This window comes from Phasianus colchicus, chromosome 2, assembly GCF_987193195.1.
Source record: "Phasianus colchicus chromosome 2, bPhaCol1.hap1.1, whole genome shotgun sequence".
NCBI classification, from domain to species: domain Eukaryota; kingdom Metazoa; phylum Chordata; class Aves; order Galliformes; family Phasianidae; genus Phasianus; species Phasianus colchicus.
The window spans coordinates 9,263,103-9,288,183 of NC_143437.1; the positions used below are offsets into that span (position 1 = coordinate 9,263,103).

Genomic DNA, 25,081 nt, shown 5'->3' on the forward strand with positions numbered 1-25,081 from the left:
CCAGTGGTGTCCTACATGCTAAAAATGCAGCTGATAATTGGTTTATAATAGTAGCTTACTGTGAGTGGCAACAGCCGAGGAGTGAAAGAAATGACAACCTCAGTAAATGCTAGAGGAGCCTATTTATAACCTTGCTTTAATTAGGGCTAAATCCACTGCTAATTATGCCAGCATCTTTTAATCCAAGGTTTAATACGCTTTGCTTCTTCATTATGGATCTCAAAAGGACATGTTTAGCCACAGTGAATGTAAAAGTGCCTTTAAAGATCATCTGAATAAAGTAAATCGCCATAAACATATAATTTAATTTTACAGTTGTTTTAATCTCTTTTTGAAAGAAAACATTTAAACAAAAATTGGGACTATTCTAGAGAGGGCAGAATGTTCTCTCTGGGATTTAGAGGGAACAGGCAACTCTTTCTCCTATGAAAGTCCATAGTGACTGCTGTGCTTAATAAGCACTTAAGCTCAAATCAACTTCCATTTAAAAATAGGTATAATAACCTTGTTCTGCTTTCCAGAACTGTTCTTACGTACTTGCAGCAGCTGTTTAAATGTTGATGACTAAAGCTGGGTTACCAGCATACAAAAAATGAATGTCCTTCCCCTACAGAGTAATGAATGGTTACTGCACAACATTTCCACTGAGCAGAAAATAAGAGCTCTGTCTCCTGACCACTTCAGATTTTGATCTCTCAGCAAAATCTGCTATGCAAAGAGTCTGTCTGTAGTAAATTTTTGTTTGTATTTAATACAGTTCAGTTTGGGTAATAGCCTGAGAACAGATTTCAGAGCAGCAGTGCTTCTTTTTTGATGAAAGATAAGTAAAAGTTTCTATCTTCATTTCCCTCTTTCAGGGAGCACTGTCTGGATAAATGCTATCAGAGTTTTCAGATGCTGTAATGCTGTGGCAGTGGGGTCTGGGTTATTACCTTGGGTGTTCTGAAGTTGGAAATAGTTGCTCATTAGAGGCCACCAAGTACAAGGGAAAAAGCTCAACTCAGACCATCAGATTAACTGATGTTTCTACCATAACTGTCAAGCTTTATGCATCTTTTGTGGGCTGGAGTTCTGAAACATGGAATAGTACTGCCATTTGCTGTGTGCCACAGAGTAAAGGGCACTGCCAGATTAGACTTGTGGCATTTTTCATCAAAAGTCACAAAAGAAAAATTGTTTTCTTTATTAGAAACTTTCCATTACTTTTCCAAGCTGCATTTCAAAATCTACTTCAGCTAGTTTAGATAACTTCTTCATGGAAATAAACAGATTTGTCACTTTTGTCATTGGTAATATAGAAGTAGTGAAATAAATTATAAAAGGTGTATGATGCACTTTGCCAAGTAAGTCTATCTTGGACACAAAGCCTCTGATTTGGAGAAATTAAGGTCCTCAGTGGTCATAGGATCATAGAATCACCAAGACTGGGAGAAGCCTCCAAGATTATCTGATCCAACCATCCACCTACTACCAATGTTTCCCCACTAAACCACATCTATTAGTTAATCCATGTATTTCAATATACCATCAGCCTGTTTGGGGATCACTGGGTTCACTTGTCGGCATTGACTGGAAAACCCTTCAAAGAACCAAAACTACGGGCAAGTACTTGCATGCACTGAGGTTGTTAAGAAACTTGTCTCTCTTGCCTGGCAGTGCTTGTGGCATCTGTTTATCCCCGGAAAGCCCACGTGGTCGAGCGCTACGTCCTGCCCGTGCTCTGGTTCTTCCTGAGCAACATGATTGGAAATGGTGTCCTGCCCGGGCGAAGCAGCAATGTCAGGGCTGCAGTCACCAAGCTTGCCAAGAGCCTCCACCAAGAGATGGGCTCCAGCCTCAAGGAGCATGCTGCCAGCCAGCCTCCGCATGTGGCAAAACACCTCTGGCACGTTTTGGATGGTCAGTGAAGAAGGCTTGGTGTCCTCCATGCAGCTGGCGGAGACCCTGGCATTGGTTTTACTCTGGTTTTGAAGCACCAGATTTATCCTACAGAGTTTATAGCTACAGACATGCACAATCTATTTTGATGTAGGCTATTTTTTAAAAAAAGGAAGTATTTTTCAAAGCTTTTATTTCTTGAGCTCCTCTTTCCTGCAGAACTTACGTAGACATGAAAAAGAAATAAAAACCCATGTGTAAATGCAACTTGTAACTGTAAAAAGGAAAATTAATATATTTATATACATACTTGGAAGGTGAGAGATACGCATATATATTTACTTACAATGTAAGAGATGGGTTTTGTAAACATATGAGCTGCAGGATTAGATAGCTTGCTGTCAGTGCAGTAGCAGACACACAGGTCAAGCTCTCTGGTACCAGAACAGGAGAAATCCCCTTGGCTTTGCTGAAATTCCCCTCCTATTTCAAAGAGTGTATCTTGTCTATAGTCCCCTTTCCTTCCTCATGAAACAGGCTGATGCACAGAGATCTTGGGGCAGCAGTGGGCTGAGGGTATAACACACAGTCTGGAGTGTGGTAAGCTGTGGTTGGCACAAAGCCTAATCTTTGTTTAACATATACATGTACTTAATGTCTAAAAAGATAGATAAAAAAGAAGAAATTCAGTGTTTGCCTTATCCATGGATGAATAAGCACTTCTTGATCTGAGATTCAGGAGAGAAGGTAAGTGCCAGTTCTTTGCCACACAAAGGTTTGGAAGTACACAGGGGAGAAATCATGAAAGAAAAGAGGACAAGCTGAAAGCAGCAGATGCTGATGCTTACTCAGATAAGAAAATAGAAGAGCTTGATCTATGCTCATATGCTGGCAGAATTGTGAAAGAAACTAAAATGGAAGTTTTGGAGAGAAGGAAAAAACTGAAAACTAATGGTATGAGACACAGTGGGACTATAGTAAAAGGACCTTGTATGAGGTTGAGAGTCAAAGAATAAGCAGGGAGATCTCTCCAGCCCAAGAGTCCTGGGGTTTTTTATTTACTGCACCTGATTTGTATGTCTAAAGCCAAGTAACTTCAACTTAATAGATAATATTGTCACATTCAGTCACCTATTCAGGAAACACTTTTTCAGTACATAACTGAAGCAGTGGAATTATGTCTCTTTTTGCAAAGATATGGCATGGGATCTAGGCCAGGAACTTGGCTCTGAGACACTGGTGTGCCAGGAGATCCTGCAGAGCCTGCTAGAAGCCATGGGTCCGTAGAGATGGTGCAGTGCTTTACAGTTTAGCATCCTGACTAACAGTTTATCAAAACCAGGTGTGATGGTGTTCTGCAGAGTACCACCATGCACCAAAACATTAAGTGGGGAATGAAGAATATTAGAGGGTGGCTGAGTTTAAACAGTTGATCTTGAACAGTGTCACTTCATTAAACTGCTGAAGTTGGCTGCTGAATGAGTTCTACTTTTAGGCAATCATTTTTGTAGCAGGTGGCATCCCTAGAGGACTTGGTCTTGCTTCTTCCACCTCCAGAGTTGCTCTTGCTGTTTCCCTCTGTGGATCATCCCTCTGGAGCCCTGTACATGCTGCTGTGCACAAGCTGCTTTCGCTGGGCTAAGTAGAAACTCTTTGTTTTTACTTTATCTGTGCTTGCATCCTTGGGGTTGCAGGGAGGAATATCTGCACTAGGGAGAAAAAGTTTTTTTGTGCACCTCAGAATAAACCTCCTAGAGCTTATTTTTTATGTGTTTAGTTGTAGGACTTGCAAAGTATGTTTAAGAAGTAACTTGTGTAACTGGTTTATTAACTCCTTGCTGGCCTTGAGCATAACTTTCATGTATGCCCCATAGTAAATGAGAATAAAGCATTGCCTGCTGGTACCTATTTTCTGTCCAGGTGGTTGTTTGCTCTTTTGTTGTGTTTTTGAAACAGAAAACCTCTCCAGCCAAGGCAGTTTCCCTATGACAGAGGCACTGTCTTACCACAGAGAAATCAAATTTAGCCATTAAAGTGTCTGTTTGCAGCAAGTAGAGAGAAATAGGGGTTAAATAGTATGTGTTAATGCAGTTCAGGTGAGCTCTCCTGCCAGCTGCTTGCACTTAAGAAGTTGCTGTGCAGCCATTAGAGTATTTGGAAGCAAGGAAAAGGGCAGGGTTGAACTTTCCTCTAGAACTATGTAAAAGATTTTAATGTTTATTTTTTTTTTCTAACTTATTTTTATTATAATATTATTCTAGAAATCTTATCAGAAAGGAGACTGCAAGCTGTGCTTACAAGGGCCAGTTTAACTCAGCTGATTGTTGCGCAGTACAGCTTGCTAGACCACGGAAGATAGCATAGCAAAAAATGTGTGTGGCAATCTGGTTTGTTGGCTTCCTCTACCCTACAGCCTGTCAGAGCCCCGGGAGAGAACCCTGCTGACACACGCACTCTTCTCCTGCAGAAGGTAAGAGCACTGTTATCAATGGAAGGTGGGGGAGAAAGGGTAATATGGCAGGAATACCACTAAGGACTGCAGAAAGCCCATGTTTCCCTAAACACTGGGTAGTGACCTTATGTCATCTCCCAGTGTAAGGGGCACAGGAGCTTTGGAGGATGAAGTTGTGTGGATGGAGAGACCAATGCTATGTGCTCTGAGTCCACTCTGCAAAACTTGCTTCTCACCAAGAGTCAAAGCCTGTGTGTGGTGACATGGTTTGTCTGGGGCTCGGAGCACTTGTGTTACAGTGATGTATTATACCCCAACTCTCCAGGTTCCCTGCAGCCATGCAACCAGAAAACCCAGTGCGAATGCAAATGTACAATCTTGCTGGTGCCAAGAATATTCTGGAGATAGGGTTGATATGGAAAAATGAATGGCAAACAGAAAGGGTGGTAGGAAGACCAGGAAGGAAGTTCCTGGATTGTCATGCTGAGACTGAAGGTTAATGTAGTAAATAATGCTGATGCTGCCTTTGTAGCATTGCTAAGAGCTGGGGCAGAGAATGAAAGAATTCACCAGAAGGGAGTGCTCGTGCTGAGGTGTTGTGTCATAGAGCATAGCTACGGTAATTGTGGCAGAATTTGCTCTTGCCAAGGTTAAGGATGGACTTGGGAGCCAGTTGCTGGGCCCTTCTGTCAAGGGGAGGGAGAGGGGCTGCACTGAGGTGGCTATTTTCATCCTTGTTAAGTAGTGATGGTGGGAATAAAAGTGCTGGCATTGCTAACAAATCCCTGCCAGCTGACACTGAATCCTGATCCTGGGATAAAACCTTTGATGCAAGCAGAGGTGAGAAAACCACTCCAGCTAAAATTAGGGCTGGCCTGAACCTTTAAGCCTCTGCTCTGCCTTGGTATCAATGGCTGACAAGAACAGTGCCTGTGCTGGGTCAACAGACTGCCTCCATGTATCCTTAAACTCCCCCAAAGAGTATCCAAATGAAATCAGCAGTGTTAAAAGAGCTTTTAAAATCTCTCTGTTTTTATGGCTGTGTCTCAGATAAATGAAGGCTGTACTTCTCTTCATGGCTGTTTAGCACGTTTCACCTCTGCTGCTTTTACAAGCAGAAAGCAAAAACTGCTCTGGAGGATGCAGTGAAGGCTGTCATTGCCTGCTGTGTTGCAGGACATATGTGCTCAGTGTTGAGATATGCCCAGGCTCTTTGGCGCAGCCTGAAATTTCATATCCCATGTGATTTGAGGGTTCACCTGCAGGAAGATGCACCCTCTCTATTTGTGTCTATACGTGTTCCTCTGAACACCTGTCCTGCTCTGTGTATGCTGTCAGTGTAAGAATATAGGCTGTAAAAATGCTTAGTACTGATGCACTTCTATCAGTACAAGTCCTTGTGCTGAAATGTACTACTGTTCAAGAAGAACAGTAAAACAGGAAAACTGGCTCTACTGATAAGACGACTTTCATATAGGTACAATTGTGCAAATATTTGGATCTCTATTACTTTGGCTGTTTATTCTGGCAGCTTTTTAATTTCAGCATTGTTCAGTGCAATACTAAATCATCCCACTTGCTTCAGTAGGTAATCTTGCAGGCTGGACCTCTAGCAGGCTGCTCTTGCAGCAGTGGGACCTCACAGTGTGATTTGGCAGGTGCTGCTCTTTCATCCTCCATTGATCCTGCAATTAAGTGTTCCAGTGAAAGTAATGGTGACAGGTGTGCCTGCACTCTGGTCCTGGCCAGAGTGGTCATTTCACACCTGTAGGAAGATTTTTATTTCAGACTAACAGATCTTCTGTAATGCAATTCCAATCAGGAACACATTTTACCTGCTTTAATGTTTCTTTGCTGGCACACTCCATTTCTTTTTTGCCAAGATTTCTATGTTCCTCCTGTTACTGCTGTTTAATATTTAGCATTGGCATGGCATCACTTTTTAATGTGGTTTGGACACAGTGTACCTGAAAAGTCCTGTATTGTATGCACTTTCATAAGTAGACGTAGTCTGTGCTCACAATAAATATGAACAAAATCAACATGGCCCAAATCCCAGAACTTTGCACATTTGAATTATTTCTGGCTCATAGATGTCTTTTATCTTGTTTTATATATATGAAAATGAAATGTCTTTTACAGGGAAAAGATAAACAGCTTTTTAAAAGGTATGTTTACCTGGAACAGCAGTCAAATAGTGGTGTTTGTGATTTGGTTGTGGAAGGATGAGAGGAAGGATGACTGTGAGACCAATGATAGGTGAGAAAGGTTTTGCAAATACATTTATCATAGAATGTTTTAGTTGGATAGGACCTTAAAGATTATCCAGCCCCAACATCTGCTGTAGGCAGGGCTGCCCCCTACCAGTTCAGGCTGCTCAGAGCCCATCCAACCTGCCTTGGGCATCTCCAGGGATGACGCACCCACAGCTCTGAGCAGCAGTGCAGGGCCTCACCAACCTCTGAATAAAAAATTTCTTCCTTGTATCTCATCTAAACCTACTTTCTTTCCATTTAAAACGATTACCCCTTGTCTTATTGCTATATGCCCTGCGAAATGTTTATCTTCATTTTTCTTATAATCACAGAATCACAGAATGGCCCATGTTGGAAGGGACCTCGAGGATCATGAATCTCCAAATCACTACCTTCACTGGTAGGGCCACCAACCTCCACATTCAATACTAGACCAGGCTGCCCAGGGCCCCATCCAACCTGGCCTTGAACACCTCCAGAGAAGGACAGTGCATCTACAATGTCTCTGGGCAGCCTGTTCCAGCACCTCACCACTCATAGTAAAGAACTTCCCCCTGACATCCAACTTAAATCTTCCCTCCCTCAACTTAAAACCATTTTCCCTTGTACTTCTGTTATCTACCCTTTCAAAGAATTGATTCCCCTCCTTTTTACAGGCTCCCTTTAGATACTGAAAGACACCTTTAAGTATTGAAAGGTTATAATTAGGTTTCCCTGGAGCTTTCTCTTCTCCAGACTGAACAAGCCCAGCTCCCTCAGCCTTTCTTCATAGGAGAGGTGCTCCAGCCCTCTGAACATCTTTGCGGTCCTCCTCTGGTCCTGCTCTAACAGCTCAGTATCCTTCTTGTGCTGGGGACCCCAGATCTGGACACAGTACTCCAGATGGGCCCTTGTGAGGACAGAGCAGAGGGGAACAACCATCTCCCTTTCCCTGCTGGCCATCCCTCTTTTGATGCATCTCAGGATGCAGTTGGCTTTCTGGGCTGCAAGCATGCACTATCCAGCCAATTCTTTACGCACTGAAGAGCATCACTCAAATCCACAGCTCTCCAACTGGAGCCAAGGATATTGTGTAGGATCGCATCAAAGGCCTTGCAGAAGCCACTCCATCATAATTTGCCCTTGCCTTCCATATGCCTTAGCATGGTTTCTAGGAGGATCTGTTCCATGATTTTTCCAGGCACTGAGGTGAGGCTCACCAATTTGTTGTTCCCTGGGTCCTTGTTTCTACTGTTTCTTAAAAACAAAACAAAAAACCAAAAACAAACAAACAACCCAAAAAACCTGTGATGTTTCTCTTCTTCCAGTTACTGGGGACTTCACCTGACTGCCATGGCTTATGTTTATACCCACGCCTGAACAAGTGCTCAGTAGAGCTCTGTGATAATTTATTGCCATGGGCCAACTCTTCACCTTGTAACAAACTGCTGTGCAGCTGGAGCATGCAGTCCTGGGTTCAGCCCAAGCTCTTGGTAGACGGTGTGATCAGCTATGGCGCTGCCTTTAAAAATATATATATTTGTTTCATAATCACTTGAATCTTTCAAATTTACACTTTTACTTGTAGTTGCCATTATTGCTCTGCCTGGGGGAAAAACCCTTCACAGCCGAGTGCAAACCATAACATTTTGACAGCATATTCTGCATGGTTGCCAATTTCTGTTATTGCAGAGGAAAGCACATGTGTGATGTGTTAATTAGGCTTTCTGAAGGACAAAATCTCTTTCATGTGTCTGTGTTTGTTCAGCTATGGACCTAATCCTGCCCTTTGCATAAAGCTCAGGAGAGGTAGACAAAATCACAGGGAAGAATCAAATCCCTGCTTCAGCCTGTGACCAGATAGGGTTGCCATTACCAGCACGGTGAATGTATCCTTTCAAGGTTTTCCCTATGAACCCCAATTGATAGGGATGCAATTATGGAAATTACCTGCCCAATATTCCAGTATTCTCTCCAAACTTCATAATACATAATAGTAAAGGTAGTGAAACTCAGTGTCTAGGTGGTAACCATACAGTTTGTAGGATGGCATTTTATTTTTAAAGTCATTTCTGTTTTATGCCAGAAGCATTTTGTAGTCTTCAAACATGCATACAAACAGGTGTGGCTGAAGCAGGGTCCTCTTTCTGACACTTCTGAAGACCGATAATGTGCTTGATTTGCAAACTAAATTCAGTTGTAGCTTCGGTCTTGGATCTGTTCTATGCAAATTCTGGAGGAAAGGAAAATTTGCGTCAAGATGATTGGATCCATTGGGTGCCTCACTAGCTTTCAGTGCTGCTCATCTTTTCACAGAACTAATTTGTTGTGCACAAATTGGTGAATGGAGAGGGTCAGTTTCAGCACTGTTGCTCTGTAGTTTAGTTCTGAATATATCAGTCTCCTGGGAAGTTACCAGGAAGGTTAGAGAGGCTCACACAGGTCCTGGTCTCATTTTGGCTGAAAGCAATCTAAATTAAACCTATCAAATTACTCCTAAAGTTATTAGCTCGCTGTTTATTTAGAGAAATGCCTTTCTATTTTTGCTGGTCTGTAAACAGCATTTGAAGAGGTCACGGCAACCTTTGCTGTATGTTGGGAGTAGAGAGATGCAGAGCCATTGGTCTGCTGAGGGAAACTGGGAATGCACTGAGCATCTAAATGCCTCCTGCATTCCTAGTGCTGTGGTGTTTGCAGAGGGTAGTGTATTTTTTTTTTTCCTCTTTGTAAAAGCTAATCTAGTGATTTGGCTGTCAAGGGAATAAGAGAATGCTGTAGAAATTAGAAAATCTCCAAGTTGTCAGGGCTAGCAGAGCTTAGAGTTTGCAGCATGTGGTTTCTTTCTTTGCTGTTGCTAGGACAAGTAGTTCTGAAGAGTGGAGGTTTCTCAGCTTGAAGAATATGCTATTATATTTTTTAATTGTCCGTAGTATTTTCTAGACGACTTTATTTTGCACCTTAGGACTCTATCAGTTGCTGTTAATTGATTCATGGATTGCTGTGACATGAAATTTGTCTAAGGCTCAGGAATGGGAAACTGCCCACCAGAACTCCTGTGTCTTATTGGCTGCTTAGCTGCAGATCCCTGTGGGACAGGAGGGCATCCTTGGTGCTCCCTGGGTTATCCACAGGAGAAAAATGCAATATGGAGAACATGCTGGAGCTGTTATGATGATAAATGCACGCATGTACATGCATGTGTTCACTCTGAAATACGAAGATAAAGGGACCTATGTGGATATTGAGCTATTGATTTTAAAATGTCAGTATCCAGAATAATCCAGAAACACGTGTTGCCTTGTGCCTTGATTGCCCATGTGTTAACTATATTTGCATTCAAAAAGAGACAAAGCTTCACAGTGGAGGGGGAAGAGTTTTTAAAAACAAGTCATTATATTGCTCTGGCAGGCTTAATTTCCACTTAGGAAGTAAGAGGTATTAAACTTAAGCCCAGTTTAAGAAGGCTTAGAAGGAAGTAAGGTTGCAGGACGGAAATTGCACTATTACATTGGCTCAAACTTGCTTTTAAAAACTAAGCAGCTAGTGAATTTCTTGGTTTAGATTTTATCTCTAGAGTGATCGTGGCCAGGATGCTTATCTTTGTGGTGGAAAGTCCGGAAAGTCATAGCTTTACAGTGATGCTGTAGGGAAGGACAGGTCTCTGTTAGCATCCTTAAGCTTCAGCTTTGATTCTTTCATATACTAAGGACCCCATGGCTCAATCTGAAGCATCAAAAGCTTTTGGTTTATTTTTAATTGCTATATAATCAGTTCATCTATGCCTTAAGGAAAACTTTATTGAAGCAGGAGGGATTTGTATGGAGCAAGATAGGCTTATTGCCTCTTTCTCCTTTAAAATAACATTGTTGAAGGGTGTACTCTAGATTGTCAATCTCCAGAAATCCTCATAGGGTTACTTAATACGCTCGGAATTTTGTACTGATAAAGAAAAAGGAAAGAATATGATGAGTTTTTTGAAATTTGAAAAATCAGTGAAGTGGACAGCAGTTGGAGCTATGAAGGCTGCAGATGATCTGGTGCAAGCAGTGGTGGTACAGGATAGCTGCAGGGCAGGCATACATGAGATGAATGGAGAGGGATCAGAGAGATAACATGATCCTGGGTCTTGACTGACCTTCCTCTGAGCACTTACTGACAATATCTGAACATCCTTTTTTTGACTAACATTTTTATTATTCATTCAAAGTGGGCAGTGGGAAGGACTGCGTACTTGTTACCTTTGCACTAGGTTTTTAGATAACCCAATGTACTGTTGTGAAGATAAACCAAGTATCTTCTTGCACAACAAGAGCAAAATCTCAGTTTGAAGTTCATACCTGCAGTGTGCATGCTGCAATCATGGTGACACTGGATTTATCTGATGTGGGAGGTTTCATGACTTGTTAATCTAGAGGAGCCTCTCTTCAGTAGGTGTTGGCAGTTCTGCAGTGATGAACTGTGACAGTAAGAACAGGTTACTTTATCTCTGTGAGTGATTTTTGCTATTCCCAAAACAAAAAGCATAAATTCTCAGAATATTCATCTTAATAATAAGACTTCACAAGTTATTATGAAATGCTTTGGATATTAAGTATGTCAGTGAAAATTCTGCAAGATTCTGTTTTTTATTGATAACCTGCACAGTATTCTGAATTGTATTGCTAATATCTGGGATATCTCTTGAAGTCAAATAAAGTAACTGGAGGTGGATAGGACTTTTGGGGCATCCACAGATGCTGAGAGTATGAAATGATGAGTCCATTAAAGGCTTCAGCTTTGAGAAGCTTCCCTGGAAGCAAAGGCAGCTGTCAGCTTGTTAAAGGTCTGCAGATGAAACATAGCTTGGAGCTGTTAGCGGTTGGTTTTGCAGCTATGAAGTCCTGGCTGGGAAACTGATACTGCTTTACTATGTGCTCAGCCCTTCTGCATGAGGCTGCAGTGCAACAGGTGTGCTTTGGCTTTAACCCTTAACTTGGATTAGCTGTGATTTTATGTAGAAGCTCTGAACGGAGAGCTCTGAATTGCCAGGTAGTTCAAGCTTAAATTAGAAGAGGTAAAGGTGGAAGCACAGCTGACCTCTGTTCTGGTCTGTTGGTGTCCAGGCTGGATTTTGTAGCCTAAAAATACATATTTGCAGAATGAAAATGTAATCTGTTTTATCTGACGTACCAGTGAAACACAAAACAAGACAAACTTGTATTTGGGTGGGGAGGAATGAAGCAAAAGGACTTTTTATGGCAGAGGGCACTCATTAGTGCACCAAGTAAGGAATCAGTAGCATAACATTGAGATCTGTGCTAACTTCAGACAGAATGTAAGGCAGATCAAACTCATAACCTGTGTATAAAACTGATTTATTTATATCAGTAAAAAATACATCTTGAAATTGAGCATGGCCTTAATAACAGCTGTATTTCAGAAATGTTGAATTTAGGAAAAATGGAAATGATATAAAAAAAATTCTGTAATGCAACAACAAACAATAACAGTTCTTTAAAAAGTGATCAGTCATGCTGTTGTTTTCTGTGTACCGATTACTCTCAACTTCATGCTTGCAATACAAGCTGAAGTTTAACACCTTATTGCAAGGGTCCTGCACTGAAGAGAACCTCTTAGTTATACACAGTCATGAACTCATGATACAGACTTGCAGATCGCCACTGGAGAAGGTCTGTTTCTTGAATATAAAGCTCAGTTTGCTGCAACATCCTTAGGGCAATGTTAGAATCCTTCAACAGCTGCAATGTTTAGGTGGGATTATGGTTACAATGACCATACTGATGACATGATCTTAGCCAAAACTGGAACAGATGCTGTACTGGGATGATGGTTTATGTGACATGAATTCAGCCAAGCCTTATTTTAATCAGGGAAGGGTAGCTTGGCTGAATTCATGTCCAGCCAGCATGTGTGAGCAGGTTTTCAGCTTGACTGCTGTAGCGTTTCTCTATGTGCTGCTATAGCTCTTACCCCACAGAAGAATTTGCTGCTCAGGGGGCATAAATATACGCTTTCAGTTATCATCCATTGTGAATGCTGAGAAATTTCAGCATTAAACCATGAAGGGATGAAATGATTGCAGCAACTGAGCAGAAGTTGCGCCCCCACTCTTGCATTTTCATCTTCAAAGCTACATTTAGGCATGTAAAGTGCCAGATTTCTGCTGTCACGTTTCTGGTTTATTTCTGTTCTGACAGCTAATGACAGCAGAATAGACCAATCCAAAATGCATACAAAATGGGTAATTTTAATGCAGTGTGAGCAGACAAAACTTCTGATGAGGGGGAAAACTGACCTGTAGAGTTTGCTCTGCTGAGGAGCCTTGCAGTATCTCCTTGTTGATTTCCCTATTTAATAGGGAATGATGTATCTCTCTGAGTGATTACAATGTGGGTCTGTTGACATCTCCTACATGTACACCTTGGGTATGGCTACTTTTATCACCTCAAGCTCACAAACCCCTGATGATCCAAAGCACTGATATGCTATGAGTTATTTCTTTATAATACTTCATCTTAAATACTACGATTAAGGTTTTCTTTTGTGTGGTATGAAATGGCACTAAGTTTATTGAAGATGGATGGTTGTGATGAAGGCACTACATAAAACTCAGAGGCGTTCAGTAGCCAAAAGGGTCTTTTGTACAGCTTAAGGCAAGCCTTAGTTCCCCTAGCATGACGGTGGACAGAAAGGGTTAAAAATTCTGTACGTAGATGAAGTGTTCATCATGAAAACTTAGGAAAAATTAAAGCTATCCCCACCAAAGCAGGACTAGAAATGGGTCTTTTTTCTGGATCATTTTCTGTCCCTGAAGTAGCATATAAAATCAAGTCAAATTAGTTAAATTAAAAAGTTGCATCTTAATTCTGATGACAAACTAGTTTTTTGAGCAAAATCCAGTAAATTATGGAAGTATTGTAGTGGGTGCTGTACCAGCCTATGATTAACCAGTTGTCAGTACCTTGTGTTTTCATTAGCAAGAACCTGTCTAGAAGTCACAGCAAATCCATTCAAACTGTGTAAACTGGAATATAAACCTCTTTCTAGGGAACAGGATTCTCTCTTTTCTTCTTTTTTCTTTTCTTTTTTTTAACGTGTCCTTAAGTGCCTCTGGATGTTTGATTAGGCTGTTACAAAACTACTCTAATCAGGATTAAGCCTTGTATCCTGAGAACTAGAGATGATGAGATTACAAGGTAATCAGAGATGCTTTAGAAGATCAAAGTCTTTTTGAGGAAATAACATTCCTAATATCCCTTGGGGAAAAAAGGGTTATTTTTTGCTTTAACTTGTATTTGGCCCTTTTCTCTCTATAGAAGTGTTCATGAATAACCTAGTGTGAAGTTGTGACTTTGCTGAAGCCATTTAAATTTTGCAATAGCATTCAGTTGGTTCATGACTGTTCGGGCCCTGTTGCCCTCACAGAGCAGAGCTCAGCGCTGCCCTCTGCTCCCTCTCAGGAGCTGCAGCTGCCATGAAGCCTCCCCTCAGCTCCTCTGCTCTGCACTGAGCAAACCCAGGGGCATGAAAATACTGAATCGGTTTGCCTCAGACTTGCAGAACTGGCAAGTATTTCTGTTGTTGAAAGCAAACCTTTGAATGGCAATCAGAACGAGAAGCAGCTGGTTACCACTCTGGTATTTCCTCTGGAGGTCGAGAGGTTTGGGTTTTTAGATGTAGTGCCATCATATTGTTTCCTTGTGATTAAAAATGACGGAGCAGTGTTTTGGAGGCTTGGGTAAGGCTGTTCCCTCCTGCAGACCTCAGGGCTTGCTCATCCCTCTGCCTTCCTGGGTGCTTCTGCGGTCAGTCCCTCTGCAGCCCCTGGCCCACGATGTAGAGCTCTGGGTGGGAGGCGGATCTGTTGGACTCTTTGATTTCAGGGGCACAAGGGTTGCTCCAAGAGTCGCCTGCTTTTCTCAGGCTCTCGTCCATGCTGCAGAAGGAAAGATGATCAAGTTAAAAGCCTAATGAATTGTTATTCTTCAAACCAACACTGATTAGGCCACGTTAACTCATGAGGCACAAATGCTGCGCAGTACTAGGTAACTGCCTGTCTCCTTTTGTGTACATGCTTTCTACGTATGCTCTACAGACTTCTTTCTTCACATTCCCTCTTCTGTGATGCCAAACACACTGTACTCTCTCTCCCCTTCCAAAACTTCCTTGGGAAGTAAACGTTTAAAATGTTTAACAGGGAATCAGTATGAATCTAGATTCACTTGCAGATGGAGACTAATTTGAGTTTGGAAGAAGACTTCTCAGACTCTGCTGGACAAAAGGTCTTATCTCTGTTATACATCTGCATGGGACTTCTGAGGATGACATCCTGTTGCCATGCTGTGTGCTCTGGTGGCATAAATCTGCCCCTTGTACAAACAGGAAAACTGAGACAGAGTACAAGTGATGTTCCTGAGGTTGTACAAGTAGTCTCTAGAGGCACAGAGACTTTGTGAATCAAGAGTGACTATGGCAAAAACACTAGTCATGGATATCTCACTCTGCAGGCCTACATGGTGAGATTTGTTCCATCTTGCTTTAGCTAATTAAGAGTTTAAGCTAAATGTAAGGAAATACCCCAGAGTTATGCAAAATCATTATTGTATTTTAAGCACGTGAACTGATAAACTGAATTAACTTTTGACTGTAGACAAGCTTTACCTTCCTATTCTATCTGCTAGAACTTCAGAGATTTGAAAGGCTGGATGAAGGAGATTTGTGATAGATTTCCAGTCACGAAACTCTAATCCAGCTTCAGATGACCCTCAAATGCAGAAGTTGCACTCAGATACTTGCTTTGGGCCTGATTCAGTGAATGACATCCCTTGCCAAGACTTTCTTGACCAATATCTTAATGGCAGTAGCATTTCTTTCATCTCTGGTCTATCGCTTGGAAGATTAGCAGTCTCAATGAAATATTATTTTAACTGCATTTGAGTTTTGTGTAATATAGGTTAACAGGATTTCTATAAGCAGAACAATTGGAAATGTTACGCCTTGATAATATACCAATAACTGTTGATCATTGTCAAATGACCAAGCATAGGAACCAGCAAAGTTAGCTCACTTCAATCCATCCACAGTCTGTCCAAACAGGAACTGCGTGTTCTACTTGATTTGTTCAACTAGTAGTTGCTGAACACAGAAACTGAAATCTGAAAGTATGGTCCAGGTAGCCTAATACTAAGTACAAAAGCTATAGCCTTTAAGGCTAATGATGTGTTAAGTCCTGATATTTCTTACTGCACAGGGATGGGCAGCAGACATACTTGGGAAAGAAGCAGTTCCTGCCTTCTAGAGGAGCAGTGAGCATGTGGCAGATGCAAATCTGTGTGTAGCAGTGATATCTAATGCCTGGCAATGCAGCTGAATGGAAGCTGCTGCTGCTTGTGTTGTTGCTGTTAAAATGGGGTAGGTGAGAAAGATGACTGATGACTCACTAAAATGTGTTGTTCGTACAAGCTCCTGGCAGATTATATTTAGTATTTTCCCAGAAATTGGATGTTTTACTTGGGCATGGAAAATTGAGTGATATATCTGGAAATGGAAAAATGGAGTCTGCACAGACATGGGAGAAACTGGCTACATTGCCAATTTTCAAACTTCTTTACCTATACAAGTGTGATGCCACTGGAGGTTTGCCTATCTCTCCCCTCTCCTGTAACTGAAGCATGAAACTGCTCATAGCACACACAAAAACTCATGTGCACAGAAGCACTGTTGAACTTGGAGAGGGAGAGCAAGGAAAGGAAGGAAGGAAAGGACACTGAGAGTTAGGTGGGTATAGCATGCGATTTGAGACCAGATGCAAACACTGTCAGAATGAAGAGTTTGAGGAAAATAACATGTTTGAGGGAGATGTTTTTTTGAAATTTTTCCTTTGTTAGCTGAGTGAATTGCAAAGCAGAGGAAGCCTTGCATGGCTTAAAAACTGGAAGGAGAAATATGGATCAGTGTGGTGGTTACTCTGGAGTGGCATCTGCTGTAACAGCAAGGATCAGCATCTGCATGTGATGTTAGGTGCTCACAGCTGTGGCAGCTGCTCAGGGCTCAGCGAGGAGATGGGCAGCAGTGATGTGAGGGGCTCTCAGAGCTTCTGCTACGTGCTGCTTCCTAAAATAGCCCTTCTCTGCCCATCAGCACATTTGCTGTGATATCTGTATTACGCCAAAGCAAGGTCTGTAAAAGTCAATTCTAGGCAGCTTATTTTAACTGTAAGAAACCAAACAACAGCATATTGAATCTTGAGTCAGTGCACATGGTAATGAATGGGCTCAGTTTCCCTTTTGTTTACAGTGATATAAATTTGAGCTAACTCAATAGGACAACGTTTGATCTCTGTTTATATAAGTGATAAGCTGAATTTGGCTCAGGACATATTTCTTCTAAAATGACTAGAAATGGTGTCTATCATAACACTAGACACCGTATTTTTCATGACGGGGGGATGATTTTATTTTCAGTGGTTTTTCTTTATATTACTGTCTGTGCTGTGACAGACTACAATAGAGAGATAACACACACCACTGAGGCATAAATTAGTTAACAATTTATAGTAGACTGTTTTTAAAATTGAGCCATAAAACTCCCAGGGCTTTTGTCTTAAAATATTTGATACAAAGCTGCCTTGGAAAAACATTAATTAATTCTAGTGGGCACTGGAGTAGACAAAGCTGGCTTCACAGCACACATAACAGCAGAAATCCCAACAGCAATGTAGACAACTTTCAGATGATCTTCAAATGTCAGAATATAACACAAAATTAGAATCCAGAATGCAAAACTGTTTCCTAGCAGCTTTCGCTCCTTTTGTTTAGCTAATTTCTCTGAGTGTGGTTCTTGTCCTGTCTTTGTGAAGAGAATGCCTGTACGCCTGATTTCAGTATAGTTAAGTGTCTCTGCACTCAGTGCAGGGTATGTTTGTGTGCATTCACAAGTGCAATTTTATTTCCTGTTGGGCTTGATCTTGCAAGCTCTACTCATGGGGACAATTTGTGTGATTTTAGCTCTTCTGCAGCAAGAGGAAAAATACTCCTCATATAAGGAAAACCTGCCTGGGAAGGGTCTTAATCCTCTTGTGTAGCTTAAAGCTTAATGGACTAAAACATCCTAAGATCCTGAGAAACTAGAATAACAAACTGTACCTCCAGACAGCTACCCTGATCTTTAACTACTCCCAAATACTCATGTGCGTTTTATAGCTTTTTTGCTTTTTTTTTTTAATGATAGAGAAAATTTAAAGTCAAGCCCAGGTATTTCAAAAATGTCCACCAGTGGTTGCAAACATGGAATTTCTTGTATCTAATGCTTTCATGACAGTGAATCCCTGACAGCCATGGGAGGTTTCTCCCCTTTGAAAACGGAATTTGATCTTTGGAACCACCAGACTTGGCATTAGTGCCTCGATCCGAAAGCCTACACAACAAGCTCTGAGTTTCAGCTATAATTATAATCATACAGATGTTTACATCTGCACATTATTCTTGCCACTTGATTTGAAATATTTTAACATAGATTTCTGTTAAGCAGTTTACTGGCTTAGAAGTTGATGCTAGTTAAGACACCCCAGCCTATTTTCTATAATGAACAGTTATTTAAAGATGTTTATCACCTGAGGGCTATTCCATAACTTTTAAGAATTGAATGTGGATGTTCTTAGTCCCCAAACAAATAAGGGAAATTCAATACCGTGAAATCAACACTGAACTTTCCCTGGTTGCAGTGTAAGGCTTAAGCAAGCTGTGCAAGGTTAGCTGTTCCCTTTACTCTGACAGGTGTCTATAGAAATCCGGGGCAAGATGATGTTATCTTTCCCCAGCCATCTGTCACATATAGGAACACAGTACTTTTCTGGGGAATCTTAAAGACAATAAATTCCCATCAGGAGTTTATAGAGCCAACACAATACAATATTTCTGCTTTCCTGATGTAAAGTAGGAAGATTCTTACCTTGCTTGGTTAAGAGCGGGTTCACTGGCAGCTGATACAGGAGCTGGAAGGAAGAACCTGACCCCTGGACGACGGTCGGAGAAACTTCTCCTCACAAATGGCTGAGGATTGGCAGCACTCAGGGACAGCTTTCTGGTTCGAGCTCCCAGCTGCTGGAAAACCAAGCTGTTTTTTTGGGAAGTTTTTGAAGCTTCAGGCTGACCCGTGACCTCCTCTGAGGTTTTGCTGGGTGCTGGTGGAGGTCTTGCTTCAAATAAGGACGAGGTGGCTGGGCAAAATATTGAATGTATGTTGCTGCCCTTTTTGGAGGGGGAAGGCTGGGGTTCATCCCCAGCATCCAGACCTGCTCTTGATCCTCTGTAGGAGCGAGATGGGGACGTTGGTGGGGATGGGGTGATGGGAAATGGAGCAGGGCCTGTGTCACGGCGGTATGCTGGGGAGCCTGGTGGCCGGTGTGGGCTTGATGAGCCCTGCTTATGCTCTGCAGGAGGGCTGAGCAGCTTGCGCTGGGTCGGTGGAGAGGGCAGCTTCTTCTGTGAGGGAGGGCTGGGTGCTCTGGGGCTGGCAGGGGGGCTGGGTTTCCTCTGCATGGTGGGTGAGCTGGGCTGGGGGTTGCTAAAAGCTTGCAGAGAGTGCCTGTGATGCGCTGGAGGGCTGAAAAGCCGTTTCTCAGTTGGCGGAGAAGAAGGAGGGGTTCTTGCTGGGGACACCCTCCTAGAGAACGCTGAGGCTTTTTCATTTCTCCTGAGAGAGTCAGGAGAGCTGTGCTTCTGGTATGACACTGAAGTTGTGGGTGAACTGGCCTCCATGCCCTCTGAGCTGTTGCTGTGTGGTTTTGAAACCCCGCTGGGATTTTGAAGAGGAATAATTTTATGCGTTTGCTTGTACAAATCTGCAGCCTCTTTTCTCTGGGTTGCTAATATCTCTTCCTGACTAGGGATGTACACATTGGTAGGGTTCAACTCCAGAGAATATATCTGCAGTTTATCATCCCTTGGTTCACTGTTCCTTAGAACTTTGTTAGCAGCCACGCTGGGGCCATTGATATTTTTGCTTGGCAATAAGTCAATGGACTGAAGAGAGGCCCTCATTTTTGGGGAGACTTGTGTTCTCTTACTAGCTTGAAATTCTGTTTTGGAAGGCTTTTTGGCACCTTCTGATGAGCTTCCTTCTATTCTTGCAGTTTCTTCCATCTCAGAGGAGTCAAAAGTACTGTCCATTAGCATTTCAGGGGGTGGTGGTGGCAAGTTCTCAATATCTTCATCTGTCTCTTCCTTTGTGTCCTTGCTTAATTCTGCAGCTGGTATAGGAGGAAAGGCATTTGGAAAGTCAGAACAAACTCCACTGTTGTTTGAAAGGTTTGTGCCTTCTACTGGTGAAATGCGATGCTTAACATTTAAAGGCGCTAGGCCTCTCTGAAAGGGAACAGTGGGTGGGATGACTGGAAGTCCAAATTTTCTGACGCATTTTACTGGTCCTAAAGATCTTAAAGGTGCGGCTTTTCCAAGCTCATCAGTGGGACTGAATGTTTCAATGAGCTTTTTGACAGACTGGCGGGGGGCACAACTGCTGCCACTGAGCATTTGAGTTCCAGAAGACTTGTTTTCTTCATTCCCTGATGATGTCTCCTGGGTGGGCACAGTAGCTTTCAAAGTCTTCTTGTCTCTTTTTTCATCCAGCTGATGGGCAGGATTTTGATCAACTATGTATGAAGGGACTTTATCCTGGTTAGGTAGGATGCTGAAATTTTTTGAGAGGCATGCCTTCAGTTTGCTAGAAGACCTAGAAGTAACTTGCTCATCCTGCAAGTAACGTGTTGTTCTCAGTTTCCTAGGCTCTTTGTTGTTATCTGTCTCCTTCTTTCCATAAAACATTTCTAGCCTTTTGCTAAGCTCCTTTTGAGTTCTCTGAAGCTCTAGGAGGGTTGGATCCTCTGCCTGGCTTCTGAGGGACTCCTCTGACCGGGATCGTCGTTGTTTACCAAAGGTTTTCTGTCTGCCTGTTGCTGTACTGGGCCTTGCTGTTAAGATGGCTGTTCCGCTCTCGTCCTCCATCCATTCTTTACGCCGAGACTTAGCTGGGACAAACTTGATTTTTTCACTGATAGCATCTTTCATCTTCAGAATCATTTCCTCTGCTTCTACATTTTCTGTCCTTTTGATAGACTGCCTTTGTGTGTTACCAGTGACAGCAGGCGAAGACTGGGGTCTCTTCGGCAGGGCATCCTTCCCCATTTCTGATAAACTTGTGTTGTCATCATCCTCCCCCAGGGTGCTCCCTTCATCATCGTCATCTGAAGGAAAATCTATTGATCCACCAACTTGGAAATGTTCATGTTCTTGAGTAGAGTCAGACTGGAAGGAGTTACAGGAGTGGCTTTTACTCAGGCTTGCATATTGTGCCACAGTGGAAGTACCTTCCGGTATTCCTCCTTGACAAGTAGTTCTTTCCCTACTCTGTACAGATGAATGAAGCACATCTTTAAAATGCATTTCAAGTGTGTAGTTATGAGATGTGGCGGTGCCTGGTGGCCTTGTCCCATTGTGGATATGCTCCATCGTTCTGCTGTGCTTTTGGGACAGAACGCCATGTGCAGAGGCATCAAAGCTTGCTTGTGCTCCAAGCTGGCTGAAAGGACTGAAGTCTTTGAGGGATTCATTGTCCACACCAATGCCACTGTCCTCAGAACAGAGAGTCCTGTCATCGCCATGGAACTGAGGGTTCCCCATGGTTGAGGCTTCAAGCAGCCTTACTGTCTGAAGCAGGCGCTCATCAAACATTTGCTTTGCTTTCAGTTTTCCTTCCAAGTTGCTTGCAGCGGTCTGTAGGTAGTTGCATGTCTCCTGCAGGGCATCAGAGGTGAGAGAGGCTAGCGTTCCATTCAGTAACTGCATTTTATTGATTGTGTATTGCAGTAGTTGTTGCAGAAGATCAGGGTGCTCCTTCAAATCACCTTTTTCTGATGGCCATGCCAGATTCCCCCCAACGTTTTTGAGAAGATTTTCCCCATCATTAGCAATTTCTTCCAAAAGCTGGTTGATTTCATCAAAGCGAAGCACGAGGAAGCTTACCATCTGTTGTAGGAAGAGCTGAGTTTGGGCAGCCTGATCAGCCATATGAAGTATTGCTTCATACTTGGAGAGATTGGGATTTAAGTAAGCGTATGCACTCTGATGAGCCTTAACAAGCAGTTCTGGGAAATCCACCTTTTTCTCTGTCTCACATGGGGACAAAATGGACTTTTCTTTAGTTTTGCTAAGTCGACCTTGCTTTGCTGACTTCTGATTCTTTGGCTTCTTCCCTTTCTTTAGGATTTGCTTTGCGTTGCTTTCATTCTTATTATCCAAAATGAACACTGATGCTTCTGATTCACAGGAGCTTTGCTTTCTGATCTGTATAGTCTCAGTGATGTGTTTTTGAGATTCAATCAGTTTAGATATAACTTCAGCCTCTGTGGCTGTCCTCTCAATTACTTTGTCTTCTCTGGAAATGGGGATGTTTGGATGAGAGTTGAAAGAAAACTGCAAATGATCACTCTTATCCAGCTCAGATGTTTTCTCCTTGGTTTCTATCAGGCAGTCATTCCTTTGGACCCCATATTGGTGAAGTTCATCAATACTGTAGCAAGATGAACCTTTAACTAGCAGTGGGATTCCTTTATCTGTTGGATCAATACGCAAAACACCTTTGGGCTTATTCAAAGCCTTAAGGCCACTTCTTGCAAGAGTATTAACAATCTCACTGTGAGATGGTGTGCAGCCCATCTTTTCTTCGTCTTTGGCTGTATTTTTGATTTAAAATCTAGATAATTATAGAAAATACAACAAAGAATCAAACTCACTGTCTCATCCCGAACAGTAGACTGGCCCTTTTCTCACAAGTTTTCCATCACAGTATTAGTTTTGTTGACAGTTCTTGATGTAGTTTGCCTTGAAATCTCATATGCTCACCGTCCAGGATCTGGTCTTGCAGTCCAGGATCTGGTCTTGCAGTTGTGCGTTGTCCCACTGTATGTTTCCACGCAGGTTTTCTTCTTTGATTCAAAAAAAAAAAAAAAAAAAAGTGTGTGAAAGCTCTGCTGGATTTAGAGCTAATGGATTAAGAGGACTTGCGTGCCTCACTTCTGTCTTGACAGATGTCCACTACAAGTAAGACTTTAAGCTCATTAGGGTAAGCAGGCACCAACCAGTCAGCATCCATGTTGTATTTATAAAGGCAGATTTTTTTTTTCTGCACTATATTGGGTGGCAAGAGGACTTGGTACCTGTCCCAGCTTCTTTTCCTTGTTGCAAAACTGTAATGCATAATTGAATGTAGTGATCCAAAAGAAGAAACTGTATTTTGAAATCTTTTTGAAGGGAAACTACTTGAACGTGTGTGCAAATGCCATTAGATACTGCTTAACCAAGAAAAAGATGACCTTGATGGAATATATAGCAGCTGGAGAATACAAGGAGAATCAAATGGGTTAGAGGTACTTGTTATGCTTCTGCCTCAAGGGGCTTCAATATTCTTCAGTATTTTAATTTTGGGAAAAAAAAAAAAAAAGACAAATCTCAGGCAGAACTATCAATTTCAGTCTTTCAAATGTATGGGTTAGGACCACAAAAAAAAAAAAAATCACACACTTTTCTATAAGATAATAGATCTCTAAAACTAAACAAACAAACAAACAAACAAAAAAACCCACAAGTTTTTCTTCCTTTGAGTTTCTTGGGATAAAATGCTTATGTGTTCTTTACAGGCACACACACACACACAAAAAAGTGACTTGCTTGCTTTCACTTCTTCCTCATCTGCCAGAGACTGCTTCTTTTAATGAATTAACTTCAAGAGCTAAAACTCTAAGGAAAAAAAAAAGTAAATAAAATAAAAAATTAAAAATATAGACCCATTTCTAAAAACAAGAAGTTATTCAAACCACTTAAAAAGCCAAAACAGGATTGTTCCTTTTGTTAGTTTGGCTATCACTTGCTACATCTTTTTCTTGGAAAAACAACCTCCAGAATAACCTAACTCTGAAAATGAAGTTAAAGAAACCAAAGCAGAAAGTGGAATACTTTGATGAAGCAGAAGAGATCTCGCCTGGTGCACTGTGCCCAAATGAAGAGTACTCAGTAGAGGACCTGCTGGAGCACATCCAGAGGAGGGCCATGAAAGTGATCCAAGGGATGGAAAACCTCCCCTCCAAGGTTAGGCTGAGACAGCTGGGGCTGTGCAGCCTGGAGAAGGGAAAGCTCCAGGGAGACCTGAGAGCAGCCTTTCAGTATCAAAAGTGGGGCTAGAAGAAAGAAGGGGACGGGCTCTTTAGCAGAAGTGTTGTGGCAGGACAAGTGGAAATGATTTCAAACTGAAAGAGGGGAGGATTTAGACTGGATATAAAGATGAATATTTTTACTTTAAGGGTGGTGAGGCACTGGCACAGGTTGCCCAGAGAGGTGGTAGATGCCTTGTGCTTGGAGACGCCCAGTATCAGGCTGGACAGGGCTCTGAGCATCCTGATCTAACTGTAGGTGTCTCTATTCATGTAGGGGGAGTTATACCAGATGACTTATAAAGAACCCTTCCAACTCAAACCATTCTATGATTCTATATTGTCCAAGTATTTACTTATAAAGAGTAGTACATGGGTAAGGATGATAATAGCACTGACTTCCTGTTTCCGTCTTCAATATTCACGTTTGATGGATTTATCTTTTAATTTCAAAGAGTAGCTTTTCTACCAAAGTTATCAATTTCTCAGCGTCAGAAAAGATTGCAGACAAGAGTGGCTAAACCTATCTCTGGGGAGAAGCCTTCTGCTTCTCTCTAGCAATTTCTGCGTGGTTGCAGGTAACTCGTCTGCTTCCCCAAAATGTTTCCATACTGCCAAGCCTCTAAAACATTTTCAGACTTGAATGAGCTGCTTACATGACTCATTCCTTGGTGCTGTTGCAGATTGTTCTCCTGGAAAATAATTACTTTCTGTAGCCTCTTTATTCACATTTCTTCTGTTCAACAGGAGCAGCAAACTTAACTTGTTTTGCAAGGGAGAAGTAATGCTAGTGACTCCTAAGAAAATGTTTGAAACTATTCCTTTCTGTCAGGTAATTTTTCTGGGATTTATTAGTTGCAATTAATGTATGTGATGGCACAGCCATCTTCCTCAGTGCTTTTCTGGAAAACATCAGGTAATTATTTCTTGGCTCTGCTTCTTCCAAGTCATGTAGCTAACTCTCCAGATGATTCTGCATTCCACCACCATGTGGCTTACCCACAGTGGCTGATTTATGGTGGTTATGTATTTATTACTCTACAATTAATATGAACTAATATTAACTTATGCCATTTAATTTATTTATTTTCAAATAGAGATTCTGAGTCATAGAAAACATGTTTGAACAAGGCACGTGTATTGTCCTAACTCTGTTGCTTGCATGTCTATGTAGTATAACTACTTTAATGTTCTGTCAAACTCATTAGCTTCTGTGAGAGAGAAGAAATTTTATGCCTGTTTCCCACCACTTATGAAACTGCATTTGTCATTGATACTCTTGTTACTAAGTAAATATATATTGTGTTGAAAGTC

At 41.8% G+C, this 25,081-nt stretch overlaps 2 protein-coding genes across 9 annotated transcripts in view; one reads left to right on the top strand and one right to left on the bottom strand.

Annotated features, from left to right (window-relative positions):
• Nucleotides 1-4,061, top strand: part of TOGARAM2 (TOG array regulator of axonemal microtubules 2) — a 51,552-nt gene extending 47,491 nt beyond the window's left edge. For all 8 annotated transcript variants that reach the window (XM_090134735.1, XM_090134734.1, XM_090134732.1 and 5 more), the window contains one exon: nt 1,657-4,061. In XM_090134735.1, coding sequence (XP_089990861.1) covers nt 1,657-1,907 — 251 coding nt within the window. In that variant the 3' untranslated portion in view covers nt 1,908-4,061. The remainder of the gene's footprint in view (nt 1-1,656) is intronic.
• Nucleotides 4,062-13,529: 9,468 nt separating this feature from the next.
• PCARE (photoreceptor cilium actin regulator) lies at nt 13,530-23,104 on the bottom strand. The gene is made up of 2 exons (XM_031598718.2): nt 18,514-23,104; nt 13,530-14,500 (listed from the first exon to the last, which is right to left on the bottom strand). Exons 1-2 carry the CDS (start codon nt 22,275-22,277, stop codon nt 14,371-14,373), a joined length of 3,894 nt encoding a protein of 1,297 aa, XP_031454578.2. The 5' UTR covers nt 22,278-23,104; the 3' UTR covers nt 13,530-14,370.
• Nucleotides 23,105-25,081: the final 1,977 nt, after the last annotated feature.

Coding starts and splice junctions, on each gene's coding strand:
- PCARE (XM_031598718.2), bottom strand. CDS start 22,277: ATGGGCTGCACACCATCTCACAGTGAGATTGTTAATACTCTTGCAAGA. Junction 14,501..18,513: donor CCCGCTCTTAACCAAGCAAG/GTAAGAATCTTC, acceptor TTCCTTCTGCAG/CATGGACGAGAGCCTGAGAA.